This window comes from Pseudopodoces humilis, chromosome 1 (assembly GCF_049639895.1).
Source record: "Pseudopodoces humilis isolate 2021_Gansu_Grassland_sample_001 chromosome 1, ASM4963989v1, whole genome shotgun sequence".
NCBI lineage: Eukaryota > Metazoa > Chordata > Aves > Passeriformes > Paridae > Pseudopodoces > Pseudopodoces humilis.
This window is the reverse complement of record NC_142200.1, coordinates 4970398-4995975: the sequence shown is the minus strand read 5'-3', so window position 1 is coordinate 4995975 and position 25578 is coordinate 4970398. Positions and strand designations below refer to the sequence as shown.

Here is a 25578-nt window from a genome sequence, read left to right as displayed (position 1 = left end):
CCAGTAGGGAAAGCAGCAAAGAGTTTAAGCTAATGATGAGGTTTTGCTAAAGCAGATGGAACAGGTCTTGCACCAGCATGAAAGCAATATCTTCCAGCAAGTCTAGTACCTTCTAGGTCATACTCAGTAAGGTGGCTTATAGCACATTTTAGATGGTCTCAATTTTATAAGATTTGTATGACAGATTTACCCCTGGTTCATGATGCCACCACTCAGTAAACCACTTGTTGGTTTACTGATCTTGGTTTGCTTACTCTCCATCACAGCACTGGAAGACACAATTTCCTCTTTTCCTGGGCCCCAGGAAAGGAGCATGCCACAAGAGTCCCATGCAGATCACAAAAAGGAGTTTGATCTCAGCTCAAGCACCAATCCACATTTGGGATTATGAGGAGCAGAAACCTTACTTGAGGTATACAGTGGAGTTATACTTCAAAAAGGAGCAATCTTCCAGAGGCAGTGAGGCAGGTGAGCAGGCAGTCACTGGACTGAAATATGGGGCCACTCTTTCAGCAACATCAGTCTAAAGTTTCAGCCAAAACAGAGGGGAAAATACAGCACTTGGTATCTTTACACAGGAAAGAAAAGATAACACTTCAGGAAAGATAAAACGAATATAAACCAGTAAGAAAATTATGCCAAAGATACAGTATGAGGGAGAATTGAAACACAGAAGCAAGTAAGTGAATACACAATTCTAGTCACCCCACCTTGTGTAAAGGCTGCTGTAATCTAACCCCTAGCCTGCTGTAAAAACAGGAAATAAATTCATGTATACAGCAACTGCCTCTGAGGGAGCACCTTTCAACACCTGATCCCATGTTAATAACACACCACTTTATGTGATGCATTGTTCTGTTTATCTGTATCTGTCCCCTGCTTCTCTCTTACTATTTTGCCTCTTCAGTTTTCAAACAGTTGCAAGTGGCATATTGAACAACACTGAAAGCTGGTTTTGACACTGAACTCTTTGCCTCATTACTGAAGGCTTTTCTTGTGTTGAAGTCATCTCCATTTTCTCAGTAATGTACACTCGGCTTGGTGCCATAGGCCCTCTTTCAGCTCCTTCCTGCTCCAGTGATTTACAAGATTAAGCAGGAGTTCATTACTCCTTTGATGTCCTTTGTGTGCCAGATAGGCTTCCACCAGCTGAATTTACCTGAGACTATTTGTATTAGGTTCTTGTTTTAATTAGTTTCTCTATTTTGAAGGCCTCCTTTGAGTTCCTCAGGTGTCAAGGTGCTCTGTGTTCCTCCAGAAAAGCATAAAATGGCATATCTGAAAAGCCATCCCTTGGCGTAGCAGTGGGGAAGGGAGGACCTTGGTACAAGCAAGTGGTGTTACTTTTAAGGTAAGTAAATATATTTAAAGAAAAACATTTTACTAAGACCTGCTAGATTCTCCCTGTAATGCTGTCTGGGCTATAAGAAAACTCGACCAATAAACTGTTCATGAAAATAAAAATGATTCCCATTGATTTTCGGAGTGATGAACAAGGCCTAACATTAAAGCAGGTAGGGGCTATTCTTTAGGAGACTGTCATGGTTGCTTATGCCAGGTGACCAGTACAAAACAGATCAGACCTCCCAGTACCCCAAAATCTGGCCACAGTGGTGATCAGAGAGAATTCTCATCAGACAGACTAATTTAACTCCAAGAATCAGGAGTGTTTTGTTAAGATTCTATATATGCCTTCTTCCTCTCATGTGTCCACAATAACCAGAGAGCTTGCACTGATGAAAAATCCATGGGATGGTTTCTGAAGGAGAATTAATCTAAAATATTTGGACTGAGAAATATCTAAAAGTATATCACAGTTAGACAACCTATTAGTCTTTTTTATAGCCAAAGGATTGGCTGCTTCTTGGGCTATGAGCAGTCAAAACTGAATTTATTTCCTTTTCATCAATCTCAAATGCACTGGAATAAGAAAACTACCTGGATTGTTTAACTTCTGGGAGAAAGCAAATACTACCACTTTCAAGTGCATGATTAACCCTTGTTAAACCTTCTTAGTGAATGCAGATGTCAGAATTTGTCACTGCTGAGACTCAAACCAGAGAAAGGCTTTCACAGGGACTGCTCTGCTGTTACCAGTTTACTTCTTGCAAAAGAACATTTTAAAGTACATTCAGCTTTCATTCTCCATGTTTCCTGACACTTTTGAGAAGCTCAGCCAGGCTATCTGCTCCAGCACAGACCTGATGTTGTCAGGTCATTCACTCAGGAATCCACTGAGACCCACGGCCCTGTGTAACACTTACGTCTCTGACCATATTAAGAAAACAGACTAATTTAAAACATGTTTTTTTTCTAACTCAGAGAACTCACCCCAGCTCTGTTGGTGTCAGCCTGGCTGTGCATACTTTAGAGGATGCTCTGGTATTTCCAGGCTCCTAATCCCGATGCACAATTTGGTGACTCCCTACTCCCCGTTGGGACGACTGTACATTTTCACTCACCAATTCTCCAGTTTTCTGTAGAAGAGAAATTCATTGGCACACAAGCCTTAAAGAAACCAAGGTCCCCAGGTTGGATAATGGTGGGTCTGGACATCAGGCATGCACAGGTTGGAGCCAGCCCACAGGACTGCAGTGGTTATGCTTAGAAGTCACAGATAATTTATTGGTAATTATTGGCCTGCTTGACCTGTTCTGTTTTTTGAGTTACTGGATATTAAAATGCCTTTGAACACAAGTGAACCATTTGTCAATCTCTGAAAAGCTTCAAAGACCTTTTAAATGCAGTGATCTAGGCCACAGTGTTGAGATTAACTATTGCACAGTAGAATGGTAGAATCACAGAATTATTAAGGTTGAAATGATCTCCAAGATTGAGTCCAACCATTAACCTAACACTGCCAGGTTCATCACCAAGCCATGTCCTCAGGTGCCACATCTACATGTCTTTAGAATCCTTCCAGGGATGGTGATTCCACCAGTTCCCTGGCCAGCCTGTTCCAATGCTTGATCATCCTATCAGTGAAGATATTTTCCCTAATACCCAAACAAAACTTCCCCTGGTACAACTTGAGTCCATTTCCCCTGCTCACTTGTTACCTGGCATGAGACTGAGCCCCAGCTCACAGCACCCTCCTCTCAGGGAGCTGTAGAGAGCAATAAGGTCCCTCCTGAGCCTCCTTTTCTCCAGGCTAAACACCCCCATTTCCCTCAGCTGGTCTTCACAAGACTTGTATGTAGACTCCTAAAAAACAAGCCAACAGGACCTCAGTAAGGGCACCTGCACTGCAGGTATCTCATCTACCAGCCCAGAGGACAAATCCACCTCACAGCACAAGTCCAGCCATTTTCTCCAGCTCACAGGACTCACGTAACTCCTGTGACTAAAGTTACAGGTCAGCTGTTGCTTTTCCTATTTGCTTCTCAGGAGTTATAACTGCTATTGCCAGATGTCTGTATGTCAGGAACTCAGTTTCAAATTCAGCTCAGACCAGTTTCACATTTTCTGGGGTATTCATAGAGAAAATGTGGGGGGAGAAGAAAATAAGAAGCCCTGAGCCTTATCCCATTAGCACTGCCTAGTGATGGGTCAATGAGAAACAAGAGAGCAAACTGACTGTGCCACTTCATCCTTCTGCCCCATCTCTCACAAATGTCACAGCTGCTTCCAGTCCTGTCTGTGTGTGCATAACCCCGAGGAAGGAGAGGAGAGTGGTGGTGTCTGCACGAACATTCGGCTCCACCAGCACTGCACACGGGCAGTCTCTGCTGGTGACCACTGTGTCTGTGCACCTACTGAACCAAGGCAGTGATCCCTCACAAATCTCTGCAGCTATTCATGGACTATTCACTGGCCTCTTGGGGCTTCCTAAGGAGACTGCCAAGTGCAAAGGGAGGGGACAATGCCTGTCACACAGGCACCACAAATACACTTTTTTTCCCCAGGAGGACATCGGTCGAATGCGCTCATTCTGCAGGTCCAGCAGCCTGGACACTCCAGCTTTCCCATACTACCACGTGCTTTAGTGGGTAAATATAAATAGTCCCAGGGATATTGTAATTAGCTACCGAGTCCCTGGCATCTCTGGAATGTGAACCCTGTGCTGCAAACCACAGGAACTGGAGACACACTGACAGCTAAACACAGCCACTGCAGTCTGTAATTGTAGGGGACTAGTTTCACAACCAGTGTCTTCATCGTAAAATGACCAAACACCCTTTATAGAGTCACAGAAAAACACACAGGTCATAAATGTTCTGGAATTTTGGTCATTTTCACATGGAGGTTTTGGAGACAGGATAGAGAGCTGGATGCTGAGGTCAGTCTGTGGTACAGCCCATGATGAAGTTTATGCTGTTGTTCACACACACAACCTGTACAACTGCTTAGGAGTTAAAGTCAGGGCTTTCATGTTCCTCCCTTGCCCTGTTAACACCATCCAGTGTGGGATGTTTGATGTCATGTGCTGGTTGCAATTGTCCTTCCCCAGGGTTTATTTTCTTAGCACCCTGTGGAAATCACATCAGGCCTTTCTTTACTTCCATGGCACAATTCCCTGAAAGCAGCAGCCAGTATTATCTCCTCTGGTAATGTTCAGGACTAGAGCTCAGCTCACTCTTAATTCTAGGGATCATCCAGATTTCTGCAGCTAAATCCCATGTCCAGCAGATCTAGTCTAAAATACAAATAATTCAAATGTGAAGTCTTAAAACCTCAGGAAGTATAATTAATTTTAAATAACATTCATATGTAGATTCGATGCAATATTCAGGCTCCTAAAAATACACAAAAGTCACATCTGCAGGATGCAAAATATTGTCATTGTGTTGTCTGGCTTGACCATGACCCTTTCTTAAATGCTGATGGAATGAAAATGACAATTGAGCATAATAAGAGGTGTTCTTGAGTATTTGGGAGCAGATGAGTTAAACCCTCTTTTGTCTTTATTTCTCTTTAAAAAAACCCAACCGAAACACAGTGCCCACAAGAATTCTCTAAGGACTTTGTTTAAACCATTATTAAGAATTAGTTTAAAATATCAGACTTCCTGGAAGACAAAGTGATATTCTAAGTAGAGTCCTTGCCTTCTTTCAAAATTCCCTGTTGATTTCTAATGGATTCAGCAACACACTCAGTGTTATATTCTGAATTCACATGTTATGTACTTTTAAGCAGATGCTGCTTCACTTCACTGACAAAATTTTATCAGTAGTAAAACTGCCTATATTTTATTGCTCATGCAACCCTATTTCACTGTAGCAGCCCTTCCTGAACACTACAGCTGGAGATTTCTTATTTAAATGCTTTGAAACCAGAGGGTCATAGAGTACAAACCTCTGCTCTGAGAGGACTCAGGACTATCCATCACTGTTTGTCTCCATTAGTACTACTTCACCTCTCGTCCCAGTGCTTCATATCTCTGACAGCTTCAAGCCTTCTTCTGATGTCTCCAAAGTATGTCTTAAAACAGCTGATAATCATTTCCTATTGCTGCCTTTGTCCTTCAGCTTGAGTGGTTCCCCTATCTCCCTCCTGCTGTTCTCCTGATCTATTAACAGAGAGCAATTTATCTTCCCTTTCCACCTGCACACTGCAAGATTAACAAAACCCAGGATTTTAATTGCCTCTCTCTGGCTCCTGAACACACTAAGAGCTCCTCAAGGCTGAATCAATCTTTCCTGAGCTAAGGAGGTCTGAACAAACTTTTCTAGATGAGCAGAGTGAAAAGCCCTGCCCAGTTTCAGGAATTCTTCCCTTCTCTACCTTCTCCAGTAATGACCTTTGCATTTTCCCCAGCTCTACAGGACTGTGACATACAAACATCTGCTGACAGACCTCATCAGTTCCCACAGGAGGAGTTCATAGTTTATGCTCCTGATATTGATCCATACTTACAAAAACAGGCCTTTTAAACTGACCAAATTAGTTGGAAAAAAATCCCTGGGTTTTGGAGCCATTGATCCCAATCCATAGAGTGGAAACTCACAGAGGAGATTAGACCTAAAACTAGACCCTGAGGGACTTCATCACTGCCTACACTCTAACTTGTTACTCCCTTTCCTAGAAACATCATGATTGTCTCCTTGCCAGGCAGTTTCTGGCTCACTTTACATTTATTAATCTCTACCCTTTTTCACTTTAGCAGTGAATTTCAATGCAGTACTCAACAAAAGCAGATAGATGAGATTTACTTAGTCCTGTTAGTCTAAAGAAAAGAAATCATCTGTCTTTTAATAGGAAAATACCAGTTTAGAGCATTGGCTCTCCTCCAGATCACGATGGGGTTTTGTGATGCAGGTATTTGATTCTGCATGGAGCCACCCTCACTACCCTCACTCCTATTCTCAGCCTCTGACTTAACAAAATCCCATGAATCTTAGCCCACCTCAGCCAAACCATTGTTTCCCTTTATCCCACAGAGTTCCTTCTTTTATAGCTCACTTTATGTTTTAGCTTCTATTTTTACTTCTGCTGATACAGAGTGACTCGATTCATCCACTTATGCAGACAGAGAACTAAATGTAGCACATCATGATACAACTTCTATGCAAGTAGAGTGGACAAGAAAGGGCTGGAATTAGCGATGCCTTGTGTGAAACAATTGTCTGTGCCTTCTGCTCCTGCATTTCACCAAATAAAAATATAAGAAAAGAAAATTTTAAAAATCCCCAGAAATATTTTTACCACTCTGACCCTTAGTTCTGAGGTCTTGTCCCTCTCTGAGAGAGAAAAAGGTGTTAAATCTAAGATTTTAAATACCATTTTCCTTGTCCCCAAAATGAGATTTACTGCAACTTCTACTCCATGAGACTGCACTTTCTGCCCATACAAACAAGTTTGTGCAAGATATAGCTCTGAATTCATTGTTAGGAGCCTGTTGGGCAAGGATCACAAAGCACAGGTGTTAACTTAAAATCCTGTTACGTATGAGGGTGGCAGAGGACCAGACTCCCCCTCAGTGCTGTCACCCCAGACATCCCAGAGCTGAACCTCCCTCTCCAGTGCAAGGGAGCAGGACACAGGCTGTGCCTCAGAGCTGAAGTGCTGTCCCCTGGGGTAGAACACAAAAGCCTTTCAGAACAACCCATCCCTTTGGAACAGGAAGCACAGCACAGTGGGCCAAATGAAATCTTCCAGTTTAGCTGGAAGAAAATAGTGTTTTTCTATTGGAATCAGACCCAGGATCTGGGAGTCTTCAGAAAATGCTACAGAGTAAATAAGGAGCATACAAGGAGTGGAACAGCTCTTTGATCTCATATGATCCATCTCCAGACCCAGACTATCTGCTCCATTTTTTCCAGGAAAGAGGCACACATTTTCCTGATCACCAGTAACAAGATGAGAAATAAACAATTTTCCTAATAATAATAATAAATAAATAATAATTATAATATATATTACATTATATTATATATATTATAATATATATTATATTATATATTATATATTATAATATATATAATATAGTATATTATATAATATATATAATAATAACAATAAATAATTATTGCTCACCATATTGGAGCAATCAGGAGCCTTCTACAATCCTCTGTATTGTTGGTGAGAGACTGAAGTTGTCACTTTTAATTAAATACTGTTACTAATCTGTTGTTAAGTAACTAAATGCAATGGTAAACATTTACAGTGAACAGATATCCCTTAGGTCAAATAAATGACAGCCCTGAATGATCAACTTGATCAGATGTTGAAAAAAAATTAATTTCTGCTTACAGAATTCCCTCACATAGTGGGAAAAAAGAAAAAAAAAAGAATCACTGCTATACTGACCAAACTGGAACAGTTGCCCAGACCATCTGTGAAGTATCCATCTTTGGAGAAACTGGAAACTTAATTATACAAGCTCCTGAGACATCTGATCTAACTTTAAAATGGGCCAAATTTAAAAGGAGACCCTATTTTGAGAGGGAGGTTGGACTAGATGATTTCCAGCCTGAACATACAGATCTAAGACAGCAAAGACATTTTTTATGTTAACAGGCTGAATATTGACTTCTTTTCTAGGAGGGAAGTGGGACTTGAAGATAAAAGGAAAAAATAACTCAAAAATATTACAGAAGAATATAAGTGTCTACATATATATGTCTACATATATATATACACACATATAAATATAAAAGCCTGTCTACATAGATATATATATATATATAAATATTACTTCATATGGGCTTGTAAATATCATTCTACCCAAAACTTTTGAGACACATCTGAATTGGGTTTCCTGTCCTGTAGATTGCTCAACAAAATATATATTTTAAAAGTCTAATAAGAGCATAGAGTCTACTAGTTAGCACTTGAATCAAAATTCAGATAAATATGAACTGGAAACACGAATCCACTTGTAGCTCCATTCTTCTGGAAAGAATCACATAGGAGGTGATCATCTGAGAAGGGACACAATCCTTCCACTCATTTTGAGCAGCAGCTTCCACTGCAGATAGGTTCATTCAGAATCAACAGGGCTGAGTTGCTCTAAATTTTTCCCAGCCCAGAGACAGGAGGACTTTCAGGACAGCAAGAGACAGCAAAATAGGTGTTTGGGGATAATCTGCTTGGGTCTAATGATCAGAAAATATGTTACCACCCAACATTATCACAGGCTCAGATGTATTCGGACTGCAGCCAAAATAAGCTGCCCACAGACAGCACAGTTGAAGCTGATATTTTGTGCAGGCAGTGAAAATCCTCCAATGAAAAAAATACCAAGTAGCAAAGCTGTCAAACACTGAGCATTTCTACTCATAATCAAGCTGCAGAAGAACCTTCAGCCTCCCACTGCAGTGACTTATGTCCTTGGGTCAGTCACAATTATTCCCAATGCAACCTTGATGGACATCTTTTCTCTGCCAACAGCTCAAGCAGTCTTGGGAGGCTAGAAGAGAGGCACAGACCACACAAATGTCTGACATTAAGTCCTTCAGCTAGCTGAAAAGATTTATCAGACCTCACAGAAAAACAGAGAAATCACCAGACTGTATTTCCCCTTGATCTCTCACCAGTGCTTCAGAAAATCTTTTATTTATATGAATGCACACATAAACCTTTCTCCAGTGGTAATTACCACTGTGCTTGGATTTCCACAACAATCACAGATCAAATAAATGGACAGTAAACTCACTAAATGTGCAGTGGTAAGAAAAAAGTGATCTCCAAGACTTATTGCACTCCTCTAGCTACTCCACTAAGCTCCACTGGCTTTTTTATTTGATGCCATTTGATGCCTAGTTTGGTGCCCTTTGATTGCCATTTGATGCCAAGTTTGTGATTAATTTGGTGTTGGCTGTCAACAGATAACTCATTTGAAGCCTCACAGTTTCTAATACACTTCTTCACCACTGAACATGTGTTGGAATAAGAAAATTCCATCTAGGAAAGGTGTAATGAATCAGAGCATCACACAAGAAATGTACAGTTATACTATTCCAGTTCCCAGAGGGACAGCAGAAAAGTGTGTCTGTTTACCTGGAATCTCATCAGTCCCCCCATTGGTGTGTTTGAACCGGTCTCCTTCCACATGGACGTTTGGACACAGGACATCTGAAAAGCAAAAGAACCAGTATAGAATTATCCCAAGGAAACACATCATTTTGGAAGCTGCAGAACTAACAAAGGCTGATCTTCTGGGCTGTGTTCAGAACTTGGACCTCAGCAATAATTCCATCCCAGGCTCTGCACATCCTAAATACCCTTCCTCTCCCCTATAGCCTAACTTCATCATGGACAAGAGACTCAGTACACTCTGTCTGCTTTTGAGTCTCTTTTTTTCTGCCTGACCAGACAGGAAGACAGAATAGATGAACTGAGCCTTTCCATCAGTTGGACAACACTCTGGGTTTGTGTCTTTCTCCTGTCCATAAATCTGCATGAAATTCACAAAAAATCTTAAAATACAGAATGTGCTTCTACTCTCAGCTTGGCTGGAAGGGAAGTTCTGAAAGGCCAGCTGACATTGGGGTGCTGCCCAAACTTTTCAGAAAGGACAGCTCCTACTCTGGAAAACCTCCCTGAGTTTGTTCAAGCGGAAGTTGGAGTTAAATGACTAAAATTTTGAGGAGTATTCACCCCTAGACACAGATTTTAAAAAGTCATGAAAATACCCAGCTTTTGTCAGACATTTCTCATGCTCCCAATTAATGTCAACACAATTGCAGATAAATGCTTTTCCACAGAGAACTGTCTATGTATCCACCCCTTTCCTGCCAAACCTTTGAAATCACTTTTATTTATGCTTTCTTTTTCCAGATTGATAGGTTATTGCACACTTGTAAACAACAGGGACAGGTAGCTCAAGGTAGCTCAAGTTTAATGAGAAGAACTGGTATAGATATCAGGTCTGTATATGTTCAATATTATAACAATAACAAAAACAACAACAATACTAACAATAACAATATTGAATATATATAATTTTATAATATTGGACTTTTTAAAGCAGGTCCAGAGGAGGGCCATAAAGATAATCTGAGACCTGGAGTACCTTCCTGTGAAAACAGGCTGAGAGAGCTGGGATTGTTCAGCCTGGAGAAGTGAAAGCTCCAGGAAGACCTTATAGCACCTTTCACTAATTAAAAGGTGCTTTCAAAAAGTGTAGAAAGGACCTTTCACATGGGCAGGTAGAGATAGGGACAATTTTTTGTTACCTCTTAAAGAACTGTAGCATCACTTTTGCCTTTATTTTACAAATGTCCTGTACTCCTTTTGGCCCCTCTCCCCCTGCCTGCATCTAAGGAATGAACATAAGTAGCTGGCAAGAGAAAGAAATTTATTGCAATGCTCACTTTCCAGTCACTTTCCAGCCACAAAATAATTCACAGAGGCTCAAACGAGGTTGGTACTTTCCCATCCCAGTTATTAGCACAGCTCTGTATGCCCAAAGGAGCAGAGTGCTGGACTTGCAGCACATCCATCAGTCCCAAGGAGCCACCAGGTCTCACTGCCACACCCAGGGCTGCATTGTTAGGAAGGCAAGACAAAAGCTGTCCTCCTTCTGCTGGAGCCTTTCTATGAAACCACTGACACAGGTGAACATTTTAGTGTCAAGCAGCATTTATGCCCATTTTTTCTGCTACTGCCAAGCAAAACTCCAAGTAAACACTTGTGATGCTCAGAGGATTTGCAGCAATGAGCACCTACTGGAAATAGCAGAGACAGTAACAAAATCTGCACTGCAGCTAAGGCTCTGATAATTTGTAAATCTTTACAGATTTATAGAAGAGAAAACACAGCTGACTGACCAGAGCTTGCAGCCTCTGCTCCTTGCTACATCCTCTGCTTACAGTTGCCTTTAAATATGTATTGTTTTTGAAACTTCTTTCTTGTCTGCAACCTTATATAATATTCTGTCAATCAGTTGCTTTATCCAAGATTTTTATCAGCAAAGATTTTGCATTTATATCCATGGAGTTCATGGAAATTTTTAATAGCACCAGAAGTGCTAAATATCCCTTTACAGTTGCATCAGGAATGATGACTTGCCACTGACACCTGCTACATGAGATCAGTCAGCTTTTAATCCATTGTACAGTGCTACTTTTTAATGCAAATGCAATTCAATACATAGTAACAATGCCTAAAAAAAAATGTACTTTATTAAAGAAAAAATGTACTTTATCAAGGTAGTTACCATATCAACCAAACTGTAACTCTGCAGAAGAAAATTAGTTTTGTTAGAGATGACCTCTTTCTCATAAAATTATAATTCTTGAATTGGGATACATAATAATTCCTATTCCGTAATACTTTATTCATTGGCTTCAACATCAAATATTACTTTTTTATGGGTGTGATGAGGAAAATTGCTCTATAGCTATACATATGGACCATTTTTCAGTTTCTAATAGCCTTACATTATTATCATTTCAAAGGCCCGTTATTAGAGGGACTAGGAAGCTCTGTGTGTGTAAATGTGCAGATGACACCAAGCTGAGTGCTGCTGTTGACACACCTGAAGGATGGGGCCATCCTGGACAAGCACGAGAAGTGGCTCATGGAAATCTCATGAGGTTTAACAAGACCAGCTGCTGGTGCTGCACCTGGGTTGGGACAAACCCCTGGTATCCATCCAGGCTGGGGAGTGCAGGCTCTGAGAGCAGCCCTGCCCAGAAGGACCTGGGGGTGCAGGTGGGTGAGGGGCTGGACTGGAGCTGTCCATGTGCACTGGCACCCCAGGAACCCCCTGTGTCCTTGCTTTGTATGAGCTTCCTGTTGAAGGAAGCATTTCTGAAAGCAATTTAACTGCAGATCCCCCCTTTTCTGTAAGCAAATCACACTGAGATCTGTTTGATGAGGAGGGACTTAAGCCTCACTTTTAAACATCATTTTTTTAGAACCTTCCCTATGAAAAAATGCCAAAGCTCTTAAACATTTTAAAAGCAAGAAACAATATGTCCTACACGTTCTGCAAAGAGACATGTCAGAAGAACATCTTGGTTCAGGAACATTCACTAGCACTAAAATAACATTAAATAACCTACTGTCATTAAAATGTAACAATAGGGCTGCAAGTCTGGAAAAGAGTTATCTGGTTGTTTGAATGTCTTTGCCTCCAAGCCATTTCAAAAGAAATTCAAGGAAACAGGATAGAAAACAAAGGGGAAAACAAAAGAGAATGAGAAAGGAGTGGAGAGAAAAGGGGAAGGGAAGGGAAGGGAAGGGAAGGGAAGGGAAGGGAAGGGAAGGGAAGGGAAGGGAAGGGAAGGGAAGGGAAGGGAAGGGAAGGGAAGGGAAGGGAAGGGAAGGGAAGGGAAGGGAAGGGAAGGGAAGGGAAGGGAAGGGAAGGGAAGGGAAGGGAAGGGAAGGGAAGGGAAGGGAAGGGAAGGGAAGGAAAGGAAGGGAAAGGAAGGTGCGGGAAGGTGCGGGAAGGTGCGGGAAGGTGCGGGAAGGTGCGGGAAGGTGCGGGAAGGTGCGGGAAGGGAAGGGAAGGGAAGGGAAGGGAAGGGAAGGGAAGGGAAGGGAAGGGAAGGGAAGGGAAGGGAAGGGAAGGGAAGGGAAGGGAAGGGAAGGGAAGGGAAGGGAAGGGAAGGGAAGGGAAGGGAAGGGAAGGGAAGGGAAGGGAAGGGAAGGGAAGGGAAGGGAAGGGAAGGGAGCACTATTGTGTCTTACAGAAATTCCTGGCCAGGAATGGTGTGATTCTGCTGCCCCTTAGGGTTTTCTATAGAGAAACCTTCCCTGTAAAGTGACAAACACAAGTCCCTGCTGTCAGCTTTCCATCCTTGTGTCCGTAGGACCCTGCTGAAAGAGTTTCTTAATTTTCATTTTAATTCTTTCAAGGATAAGCAAGCCCTCAGCTGCCAAGGGCTCCTCTGGGGACTTGTGTATAATGAATGCTGAACATGTGTAGCTGTCAAGTTCCACAAGAATAAAGTAGAGAGGTGAGAATAGAAACACAAGAAGGTTAAAGCAAACATTACCATGTCTCTTTTTTTTCCTTTCCAGACTGAGAACTTCAGGATTCCAGAATCTCAGCAGCATCCAGTGCATTGACAGAGATTCATATACTCTGAATCTCCATCATTATTCCATTCCCACAAGAGAAATTCTCTTGTTTCTCTCAAAAGGTGTGATATTCCCAGCCCAAATATTGGAGTTGTCTCATCCCCTGACATTGAAGTTTAGTCTCTCATAATCCTATCCATGAATAAGGCAGTGCAGTGCAAATGCAGGCTTCCCTGAAAGTTCTCTCCCAAAACTTTAGAACAGACAGCTTGGTAAGAAACAGGAATTTGGATTAAGGGGTGGGTGGGTTTCATATTCTTATGTAGATAGTATTGCAGATTTTTTCTACATTGAAATAATTTTCCCATTGAAGATTGCACTTAATGGAGAAGGGGCCTGGTGAGAAAATTTTTTCTTAAAGTCAAGAATATTTCATGAAAGTAGTTTCTCAGAGGAGCTTTCTCTGAGCCCATTAGCTCTGTTCTTTAATTACGCAGGCGGTTCTCTGTGCAGCAGTTCCTCCAGCACATTCAATTCCCTGCAGTCAGTCGATGACTCCTATATATAGTACCACCTTTATTTGTTCTTTTATTTTCTTTTATAAAACATTGCACATAGACAATTTTATAGCCTCCAAATTTAAGGGGCTTTTTTCCACCACTCTTTTAAAAATGCTTCTTTTGAAAGAATACTTTCACTCTCTGCCCATATTAACTGAATATTTTTTGGCAAATGTTTGTTGTCAGATATTCTTTCTCTGAAAATGAACCAATCCATAAAGTGCCACCCACCATGGAAACAAATTTACAAGGAAAAGCGTGGAATTTTTTTCAGCTACACTGGCAGTGTAATGATACTGCAATAGTGTTTGTACTAACACTATAATTTGTAGCAAGGTGTAGGTACAACAGAGCATCACAGCAATTATATGATTACACCTTGCAGTTTAATGTCTTGTGCAACTTTCCTTTCCTTTCTGGAATCACACTGAATCTTAACACCATGGAGTCTGAAGTCCATCCAGACCAGGAAAATCACCTGTTTGTGGCTGCTGAAGCCAAGGTCAATTCTGTATTTTTTCCTTCAAATAATGCCCACATTGATGCTGGATGAGATTTCCATGTTTGCTTTCACACAAAGGCTCTCTGTCACTACAGTGATAGAATCATGAAGTGTTTTTGGGCTGGAAAGGACCTTAAAGATCCTCTGTTTCCAGTCCCTCTGCCATGGGCAAGGACACCTTCCACTAGACCAAGTTTCTTAGGGCCCCATCCAGCCTGGCCTTGAACACTTCCAGAGATCCAGCATCCACAGCTTCTCTAGCCAACATGTTCCAGTATCTCACCACGCTCACAGTGAAGAATTTCTTAATGATATCTATATAAACCTGTCCTCTTCCAACCTAAAACCATTACCCTTTTTCTATCACTACAAACCTTTGCCAAAAACCCCTCTCCAGCTCTCTTGTAGAGATCATAGATGCTCATGATGAAATGAACAGGGAATAGCAAACCCTCTCCACAGCACAGCTTTCAGGTAGAGGAAACACAGCCACTGCCCACCCTACTCCTCATAAAGCTGTCACATTTTTCCACTAAAAGATTATTCTGAAAATGCATCAGTGCCCAGCTGAACTGCTCCCCAGGCTGCTCTGTCTGCTGAGAAAGTCCCAAGTGATTCCGAGGGACTCTGGGTATCTGTGTCCACAGGGCTCCCTCTCATTTTCCAGCACAGTAGCCAGAAAAAGTGAATCTCTGTGTGACCATCCCCTCAGTGCTGGCACTGCTCAGCAGATGGTGTGTTCCACAAAGAGAGTAAGCAAAATTACTGCAGGGTATTATACCCCAGAGAGTTCGCATGCAACACATATTTAAGGTCCCAGGCAAGAGGACACTTTTGAAAGACTCTTTCTATAGAATGGAGAAACAGGGCTCCTTCAAAGAGCAATTCAGAGCAGAAACCCAATTTAGGTGCCCTGACGTAGCTCTGAAAAAGCTACCCTCTTCCCATTGTTTCTAGAGGAAATCTAGGAACACACAGTTCCCAAATTAGACATCTATCAAAGGCACCAGAGTTACATCCATCCAATTAAAACAAGCATGGTTGGGTGCATTCCTGAGCACTGGGGCCAAGGCATGTTGAAGCCCATATCTATGCTAGTAAATGGTCTTAGCCTCCAAAAGGAGAGGCCTGCTGACCTCAAACACTCCCTGGCATGTTGAAGCACCCATCTGGGCCCCAGAAATGTTCCAGTGGAGTGTCAGCTTGCCTGGGGCAAAACGTGCCAGACCCCAGGGCAGATGAGTGCATTCCACTGCCCAGGAATGCTTCTGGCCACATCTACAGTTACTAGTTTAGAGACAGCCCATAAATATCATCCTTTGCTAGGAGTTCTCTAATACAGATCAAAAAGACCCTCTTGAGCAACAAATGATCAAATCAATGCTAATTGATTTTATGGTCACAGGCCACCAATCCTTAAATGCATTCAGTGCAAATGGAAAAGAGGGAAGGGGGCTGTGTGCACAGCTAAGAAATACTGTATCCTTTTTAAATAGGGACAGCAGGAATGCAGGGAGTTCTGGCATTTGCAAAGCACTTGAAGTCCTTTTGAAGGTGAAAAAGTAAATTTTAAAAAAAGGGTTAAATTATTCTCCTACACTTTTCTTTCCGTCCTGCCTCACTTACACTGCAGCTTCACTTTAGAGAGATGTGAAAAATACTGTTTCCCCACAATGTGGCAGGCAGCACTGTGCATTTATACCATCTTCTCACCCTGGATCCAAGCATCTCTCTCTTCTCCTTTTGTTACTATCAATTGCCTTTTTTTTTATTTTAAATTTCTCTCTGTCCTGTGCTCTGGATCTTGATTCCAAAAGAGACAATGCTACTACAGGTACTCCCACCCCAACAGCACACAAGAAGTGACAGCTACACACCTCCACCAGCACAGGAAATCCTTTATAGCCCATCAGCCCCATCTCTAGGCTAACCTCATAATGTAACTCTTAGCTCAGCTTCAGATGCCCTTTAAAATTTTCTAGAGAGGTTCCTGAATCTTGGTGAGGACTCATCTCTCCAAAGGATACCTGTACTGCAGGATACTCAGAGAACCTCTCCCTCCCTAATGCACCCACACAAATGCAAGAAACTCATAGTATGACTGGCAGCAGAAGTATATTGTCAAGAGGACTGATGCAATTAGCACTGTTTAAGTGAGCAGCATACAGAATTAATTTGCACATGCTCCCACAGGGAATAAGTGGCACTCTGGGTGCTATGAAAATAGCATCAGGCCTTGGCACTTCCAAGCTAATTTGCTTGTGTCTGCCCCTAAACAAACACAGAGACTGTGTGCCAAGGAGCTTGTAGGCTAACAGCACAAGGTTTTGAGGAAAGCAATTAGCAGCTGCTCTCCATCGAGGCCAGGAGCTGATTGCTGCTCTAGGGCACGAGTCCACCTCCTTCTCTCATTTTGGGAAAGAGGAGAAGCTTCACCATGCTAAGTGTTCTTGAGTCCAGTGAGCTACAGGGTTTCTCCTGAGTGGCTAACCATTGCCTTGGCACATAAATTGCCATGAGCATGTCTTCATGCTGTTGACCTATAAAATGTTTAACAGGACAACATATGGAGTTGAGCTGGAGCACATCCTCCAGGAGCCAACAGCCACAGCAACAAGGCCTTCCCCAGTGGCTGCTCTACTGGCACAGATGGAACACGTCACTGCTGGTGCAGCTGCTGGGCTCTTTAGCACAATTTTGGGTCTGCCTGTACCTCAGAGCCTGGAGAGAACAGGGAGCTGCAAGGCTAAAAGAGTTTCCTGCTTGGCCTTGTGTCCCAGATGAAGAGCAAAGATCAAAAGTCCTGCTCATGCGGCTGTGGGGAGGCAAAACCACCCTACAAAAGTGAGGATCCCAAGAGTTCAGAAAGAATAGATCAGCACATAGAGCCTCTCTAGGGGTGCAGATGGGAATGAGTAGTCTGGATGGAACAGAAAGCACTCCAGGTAGATTGTCTCACCTCCCGACCATCTCACAGCTGCAGAACTGCCAAGCATAAAAAAAATTCCATCATTCTCTCTCCCCTTCTCAATCATTAAGCTTTAGAAAATAAAGTTTTTATATTCCTGGATTTTGCACCCTTGGACATGGATCAATTCCAATATCCACCTATGAAATGAACAATAAGATTTCTATGGTGTGTAAGAAGACCCAAGCTAAAACATGTGTGCTTTACACTCCTTTAAAAACTTATAAAGATCAGTAGCACATATGCATTGTTGGTTGTAGAAACAGGAGAAGCACTTCACTAACACAAACAGATCTCTCCTATTTTTTTTCCTGTGCTATAAAACAAGTATTATGGAAGCAAAATCCTTCCTTTCACAAGAGGGAGTTGGTAGCAGCAGTAGCAAAAAATGCAAAATCTCTTACAGCAATGGCTGATTTTAGGATGGACTCAAACGTTGTAAAATACTATGAACACAGGAGAGGTGTTGGGTTTTTTAAAAATTTGTTTTTTAAATAGCAATTCTGTGTTAGTCCTGCAACTGAAACAATTGGAATGATTAAAAATAAACTCGGTGTGAAGCTCTGGTAGGTTGGTTCTCACTGAACAGGAACAATACAGCATTTCTGCTATAAAACCCCATCAATCTCACTTGCACTCGGCATTCACCAAAGGCACATTCCCCAGATGAGCCCAATGGGGCAGTGCAGCTACAGATCTGCTGAAGCCATCAGTTCCCACTGCTGGCTGGAGGGACAAGACAGTCTGTCCATTATCCTTCCATGTGCCACAACATGGAGACGAGAGTGGAGTCCCCTCATCTGAGCTCTGCCAGAAAGCTGAGATGCCAAGTCACTGTTTATAATTGATTTTTTTAAAAAGCAAATCCTGGGCAGACCACAAATGTTATTTTATTTGTTAAATTTCTGTAAAAGCAATTACTTGTCCAGAATAATAATGAGAAATCCAGGTAAAGTGTTCTGTTCCCTCACAGTAGTTCCAAAAGTGAATTAATTAGAAGCAACTTGTTTCAAAGCTCATGGCTTTTCAGCTGATCAATAAATATACACTAGCTGTTCTCAAATAATTTCCAAGAGAGAAATATAGCTCAAGGATGAGTTTAAGAGGGATTCTGAGTGCCATTACTCTTCTGGTGCAATTATACAACTGCAAATTGAACAGTATCTTCTTCCATGTGGGTATTTTTGGGGGCTACTCTAACTGCAGCTCTGGGACTCTGACCAGCAGCAGTATAAATATATCATAAAAAGAAAACAAATAAATTTCTATATAAATACAAGACATGACTCTGGCTAAGAGTTTGGTTTTGTTTTGTAAAGAATTGTAACATCACCTTTGCAAAATGGAGAGGGTTTAAGAAATGTGACTTTAGTTTCCTCTTAGAAGAAACCAGGTTAAAATAACATCCTGGCTGAAGGATGGTATTTTATGGATGCACCTCAGCAAACTCAAAAGTTTGCCTGGCTGCTGTCCACATCCTGCTGAATTTGGCCTTTCCTGGGCAGGGCATGGAACTGGCCACACAGAAACAGAAGGTAGTGGCAGGCATGTGCCAGCCCCAAGACCAGCCAGAGAAAGCAATGGGACACTTCTTGGTGGTAAAGCTCTTCAGAAGAGATTCTTTAAGAGCAAGACCTGATAATCTTCATGGGCTTAAACCTTGGGGACACCGATGGAAACAGCTTGAGGATGACAGATCATGTGGGAAAAGGGGCTGCTCCAAGATCAGGTGCCACCACAAGCTCTCAGAGCTCCATCTCTGCCTTCCAGGGAGCTACAGAGTCCAGCAGGAAAAAGACATTACTCAAAATGAGTGAAGGATGGCAGAAGCAAGCCCAGTGTTCACTTCTTTACCCCCAAAAGGGTTTAATCAGACCATTGATATCTGTAAAGGTCTTAACACATTTAAAGACCTTTAGGAGACTATCTGGGCTTTTTAGCTTTCAGACACATCTTAAAATAGCCAAGTTGAAAGCACTGGTTTCATTTCTGACTTAAACTTTGAAAGATAACTTCAGTCCTATGTTAATTTTATCCAAACAGATTCATCCACCTGCCAGTTCTGAACATGCCACCAGGTCCAAACTTTCTAGGGAGGTTTGCATAAGATCTGGGTCCTTCCTTCCCATGGGCACTTCAGCAATCTCTCTTCAAAAGACTAAAAGTAGCCAAAAGCAAAACAACTTAACCAGAAGTGGTTTTGAGGGCATCTGCCCCCTCCACACTCTGCTAAACAAAGGATGTGACAAGTAGAGCCTAGAAAATAAGGGTTTGTGAGCAATAAATAAAAGCAGGCACAACCTGGGCTATGTTACTCAAGCCAGGTGCACATAGTTCAAATGCCAATTTCCCCTTTCTTTCCCCTGACAGAGTTTTCCCTGCTCAAAAATGTCAACCACTCATTTTTAAGGAGGTCTAAAAAGATGTTTCAGACAAGACAACTCTGCAAGAAGATAAAAGGGAAAGAATCAAACTGGAGCACAAAAAAAAAGGAGTCAAGAGGGAGAAAGCACGGGGGTATCAATCAGCATCTATAGCCCTGCCACCTCTGGGTATTGAGATCTTCAATCCCTACTAAAAGCTCATCTGTGCCAGGAAAAAAAACCATTTATCAAGAACTCTGCATTAATACAGGTGTGCCACACCTGTGCTCTCTTATTCACTTACCTGGAGTCAAGTTGTGCCATTGTAGAGCCAGCCTGCCAGCAGCACAACCCAAGCCTCCCCACAGACATGCCAGGATGAGTAAATGTAAATCTTTCGGCTGCAGAGCCACAAAAGACACATCCCAGCATGAGAGAATCTGTGTTTCCAGAGGACCTGCAAAGTCAGTCCAGTGGTTCCTGTCCCCATTGTCCTTCTCCAGGGAGCTGTGCACACTGACTTTCCAAAGGGGAACATGGTTTGCATTGATTTTTTAAAACATATTAAGTAATTGGTATTTTGAACCAAAACCAGAACTTCTCCACTTTGCAAAAACCCCCAAGTTCAAAATAAAGCATTTTAATAGCTTCAAAGATTGTTTTCCCAATCCTTCTTCATGATCAAAAATTCATCTAAATTGGTTCTGCCCAGAACTTTTGATCTTGATGAATTAGCATTTTCCCTATAACAGGCATTTAATTAAGAGGTCCCAAATCAATTCTGAGAGGTTTCTTTTCCTACAAAACACAATGTCTGCTAGCCCATGCACCTAGGGGTATATGGTGTGGGAGGTGGATAATTTTACCTGCTGTCAGTTAGGAATGAGAGATTTGGAATCAACTTTTAAATCTGAAATAAAATAAAATGTTGCAGGCAGAAGTACAGTGTATTAGCTCAAAAGTTTCTGATGAGTCTTCAAGAACAACGTTCAGCATTAAGCTCATTGTGCATGCTCCTCTAAAGCCTGAGAAGGAAAGGGGTTTCAAAAAACCTCTTTTTTGAAACCTCAGGAAAAGAGATTTGCTGTATCAGATGCCTCAGCAGAAGTTCAGCAAGTTTTCTGTAGCAAAACTGGTCCCCACAAGGTGTTTTTGCAAGGTCACTTCACATTTTAGAGCACATCCAACAGGTTTGGGGGTTTTTAATTTTTTTTTATTTACACATCCCTGAATTTTTCTAAGGACTTCTGAAACCTGCCTGTCAAATTTAGGCCAAATATCAATTCATTTCTTTCATTTTGGACTTTTTTTTCCCTCCCTAAGTGATGTTTTTGCAGAGGATATGCTGGGAATTTCTTCATCCAGTGTGGCTGCATAGATGGGAAGTTGAATTTCACAGTCAGTTCTGCATCCTCAGTCTGCAACACTTGGCATGGAGATCCACTAGGATTCTCTTCAGCACAGCCACTTTGGGAGTTTCACCTTTGCACAGTGCTAAAGTGAAGATGCTCTCATTGCTCCAAAGAGCCACACAGGCTCAGCCAGACTCTAATTCTTTAATGTTTTTGTAACCCTGTCCTATAGAAGAACTGAATCACAGAATCATTAAGATTGGAAAATAGCCCCAAGATCATTGACTCCAACATTTTAATTACCATATTCATTAAGCCATATCACAAAGTACACTCATTTTTTGAACATTTCCAGGGATGGTGACTTCACCACTTCCCTGAGAAGTCTGTTCCAATGCTTAAACAGTCTTTCAGTGAAGAATGTTTTCCTAATATACAACTTATTTTCTTAGGTAATCCTCCCCCTTTCTGCATTGGCAGGAATGTAGATAATAACCTGTATAGTTGATGTCTCAAAAAGTAATTCTTGGAGCTCGTTAGCAATTACTTCCCAGACTTTATAAGAGAGCGTGTTGGCCACAAAGCAAAATAAAAGCAGGGACAGAGCTTGGCTGAGACATCCACACAAAGGTGGATGCACACAAAGAGAGAGCAGCCAGAAGGACTCACAAACACCCAGTAAAGGACAGGGCAACCAGCTTTGGTTTTATCAGTGAGGACAAGAGAAAATCAACCCTGCAGGGTCATTCTCAGTTGCCCATAAGATCCAGAAGCAATGGAGAAGGTGTGGGTGCATGCTACAGAAGAGTTAGACATCTGTGCAGCTGCTGAGCAACCAGAGCTGTTATTTTGCCTGGATCACAGCTTCTGTCCCTCGAGGAAGATGGAAAAATGACATTTCAGCTTTATTTCCTGGGAAAGTTGCCTATTCAGAAAGCTTTGACTTGCAGTTATATGTTATCCTTGCAGAGGGAGAACTGGAAGAGGAGCTAATGTTATCAGAAGAACTGCAATCCTAAGGAAGTTCCCAGATGCCTTTCACAGGTGGAATTCCTCCCCTCTTAAAGAGAGACTTGAGCATTAAGTGAATGTGTGAAGGCTTGTGCAAGTTTATCTAACCTGGCTTGCCAAGGTACTGACTTTGGGAGTGGATATTTTAGGTGCTGACCTGAAGAAGAAATTGTTTCCAGGAGAGAATCATGGGAGAAAGAATTTGTTCTTGCAGATCTGTGTCAGGGCACATGGTAGGTTGGGACTTTGTGTGTGAAGGAAGGAACAGTGAAGTCTGAAGACACATTAAAGCTTTTCATTAGCACTTTCTGATAAGATTATAAATATTCTGTATAATTGCCATTAGGTAGAGTGGCCAAAAGCCTGAAGTGGCAAAAGACTGCAAGTTCATTATAAAAATTATGCAGAACACACATGAGAGGGGAAAGCAGAAGATGGAAAAACAGAGCTAAGGAAGTTAATCCATTTCTTAAAAAAACCTTTTAATAACTCTAAAACACGCTGCACAAGTCCCAGCGTGGACCAGTTGGCCCCTTGCCACCTTCTCCTCCGGGGCAGTGGAAATGGGATCCATCAGCTCAGCAAATAGCGCCGGCGAACAAAGGCCCCACTGCCGGGATTCGCTGGCACCGGCACCATTCCCACGCATCGCCCACGTCCCCTCCAGAGAGCAGGGCTGCCTTTGACACGTTCAGCCCGAGTGTCCCTGCCTGGCACCAGCAGCCCAAGCTTTGTCCTTTTCCCCTCCCTGTTTCCTCTGGGCCTTTGGGAGGCCTGAACCATCCAGGGGGTTCCCTTGCACACTGAGCCGACCTCATTGTGCTCTGCCCCAGTGAGCACAACTAATAACCACGGTTTGCCTCCTTTAATTGAGGCTCTGAATAACTGGAAGCAAGTACCCACCCTCCAACAAAGGCAGAGCTCCCCTCGCCGCAGCTGCCACTCACGCTGGTCTGCGCTAGGGTGCCACAAAAGCTGAGCTATTTCATGTGGACAGCAGCTATCACAAAACCCAGCTATGAGCAAATGGGGGCCAGTGTGGATTCCAGGAAAGTCCCCGTGTCAGAGAGCATGTCCAGCCCTCCGTGCCCCACACCTGCTGAGCACTAGAAGCTTGGTGAAATTATTTTGCCCTGCAACAGGTTTTCCTAAGAGGCTGCAGAAGCCCAGAGGAATGACATACATGCTGGCAATGGAAATTACCATGAAGAGTGTTTTTCGGCTCAGAATACAAAACAGATTGGCTTTTCTGCAGGCACTGGTAAGAAAAATGCTAATTAGTACAAAGTATGGTGATAGGCCAACTCTCCTGCTCAGTTGCTCATTCATTAAAGTGAAATTAATCTGGATTTAGATCAATGTAAATGAGTGAGGAATGTAGCTGGGTGTTTTGTTTTGTGTACACCCATTTGCTGCTGTTGCTGATCACAAGGAAACAAAGCTAAAAGAGCAGCACAGGACACCTCAAAGTCAGCTCTATCCCTAATGACCAATGCCTGCTATCAAACAAACGTGTCCTGTTACAGCTGCGAGCCCTTAAAACTCAGCCTGAGGTTGTGAAGCCATTCAGGTGAACAGTGGTAAATCTAGATAAACCACACAGAAGTAAAAGCAGAAAACAGGAAAGGCAGCTGCCTCAAGTTCCCCATGTGGATGGGTCAAGGACTGCCTTGGCTTGGTAAGCAGCGAGAAACCTTCATGTATCATACAGGAAATCTGGAGAGGAAATCTTAACAGGAGCAGGTTAAGATCAACAGAGGAGATTTAGATTAGATATAAGGATTAGGAAGAAATTCTTTATTAATAAAGGTGATGAAGAATTAGTATAGGTCACCCAGAAAACCTGAGGCTGCCCCATCCCTGGAAGTGTTCAAGGTCAGGTAGAATGGGACTTCGAGCAACCTGATCAGTCCAAAGGTGTCTCTAGCCCTAGCAGGGAGTTAGAACTAGGTATTATAATTTCTTATAATTTCCCCTCCAACCCAAACAATTCAGTGGTTCTTTGACTTTGTGATCACATTCTTGACTTTGGCTATGAGGTCAGATCTTCTCTATTTCACTGAGCTTCTCAACCCAGCAACATCTCAGATGAGATTTCACAGATCACTGTACCAAATTCACATAGGAAAAAAAAAAAAACACAAAACCAACATGAAGAATGTGATTTGTCAAAGAACTACTTACAAACTTGATAACTGTGCCACTACAAAAAAAATGACAACAGCACTTATGACTAGCTGAGGAAACTCCCACCCACCTCAAAATAGTGTAGTATGGACCAATGCTTCCACATTCAAACATCCTGTCTGCTTTACGATGCTCAGCACTTCCATATTTCTATACAAACCAAACTCATTCTTTGGCCAGGAGGGCAGGAAGGCAGAGCCAAACTATTCTCCCTACTCCCATCCACCCAAGATTGGGATGCCACATTCCCACTGCCCATTAGGGAAAGGCTCCTGGCCTGGGGCTCCGCTATCCCCTGAACCATGTCAGGTCATTGTTTAGAAAGAGCTCATTAGCACTGAGTGAAGCCATCCCACCAAGTGTCCCATGGGCTGTGGTGGGACAGTGACAGGGCCCAGGACTTTTACTGGCAGTGGTGTGGCTTCCAAGGGCCTGTGCTGACACAGGACATCCCTCTGGGTGGCATTTCTCCTGGCTGCACTGTGCATGCACATGAAGAGTTGGGCCCTCCATCACTGCTGAGCAGCACAAGCTTCCACAGGGATAGCTGGGGTATTCAAAGGGGTTCCCTCCATCCCAGAGCTCATGTGGAGATATCCAGAACCAGCAGATATTTGGCTGAGTTACTCAAGTATTGATTACAGAGTTGCTGGAGCACGTCCAGAGAAGTGCAATGAAGCTGGGGAAGGGTCTGGAGGACAAGTCTGATAAAAAACATCCGAGGGAGCTGGGGGCATTAAGCCTGGAGAAAAGGACACTCAGGGAGATCTTAACACTTTCTACAACTCCCTGAAAGGAGGTTGTAGCCAGCTGGGGGTGCATCTCTGCTCCCAGGTAACAAGCAAAGAGGACAAGAGGAAATGGTCTCAAGTTGCATCAGGGATTGAATATTAGGAACAATTTCTTCACTGAAAAGGTGGTCAAGCATTGGAACAGGCTGCGAGGGAAGTGGTGGAATCATTGTCCCTGGAAGCACACAAAGTGTAGATGTGGCACTAAGGCACAAGGTGTGGTGGCAGCCATGGCAGTGATAGGTTAAGAGTTGAACTCAATGATCTCAGAGGTCTTTTCTCACCTTAATAATTCTGTGATTCCACCGTAACAGTGGAGCACAAAGGAGACAAGTTCATGCTGAGCATGTACCTGTGGTCACTCGTAACACTGGTAGTTTCAGCTCTACAGGATGTTGCCTTAAGCTCATAGTGCTGGCTGTCATGGCCAG

General features: G+C 42.6%; 1 protein-coding gene across 1 annotated transcript in view; it reads right to left on the bottom strand.

Annotated features, from left to right (window-relative positions):
* COL22A1 (collagen type XXII alpha 1 chain) overlaps window positions 1-25578 on the bottom strand; it is a 240622-nt gene that overhangs the window by 164871 nt on the left and 50173 nt on the right. Inside the window, exon 4 of the mRNA XM_014258290.2 lies at window positions 9442-9516. Within this exon, the coding sequence (XP_014113765.1) occupies window positions 9442-9516 (75 nt within the window). The remainder of the gene's footprint in view (window positions 1-9441; window positions 9517-25578) is intronic.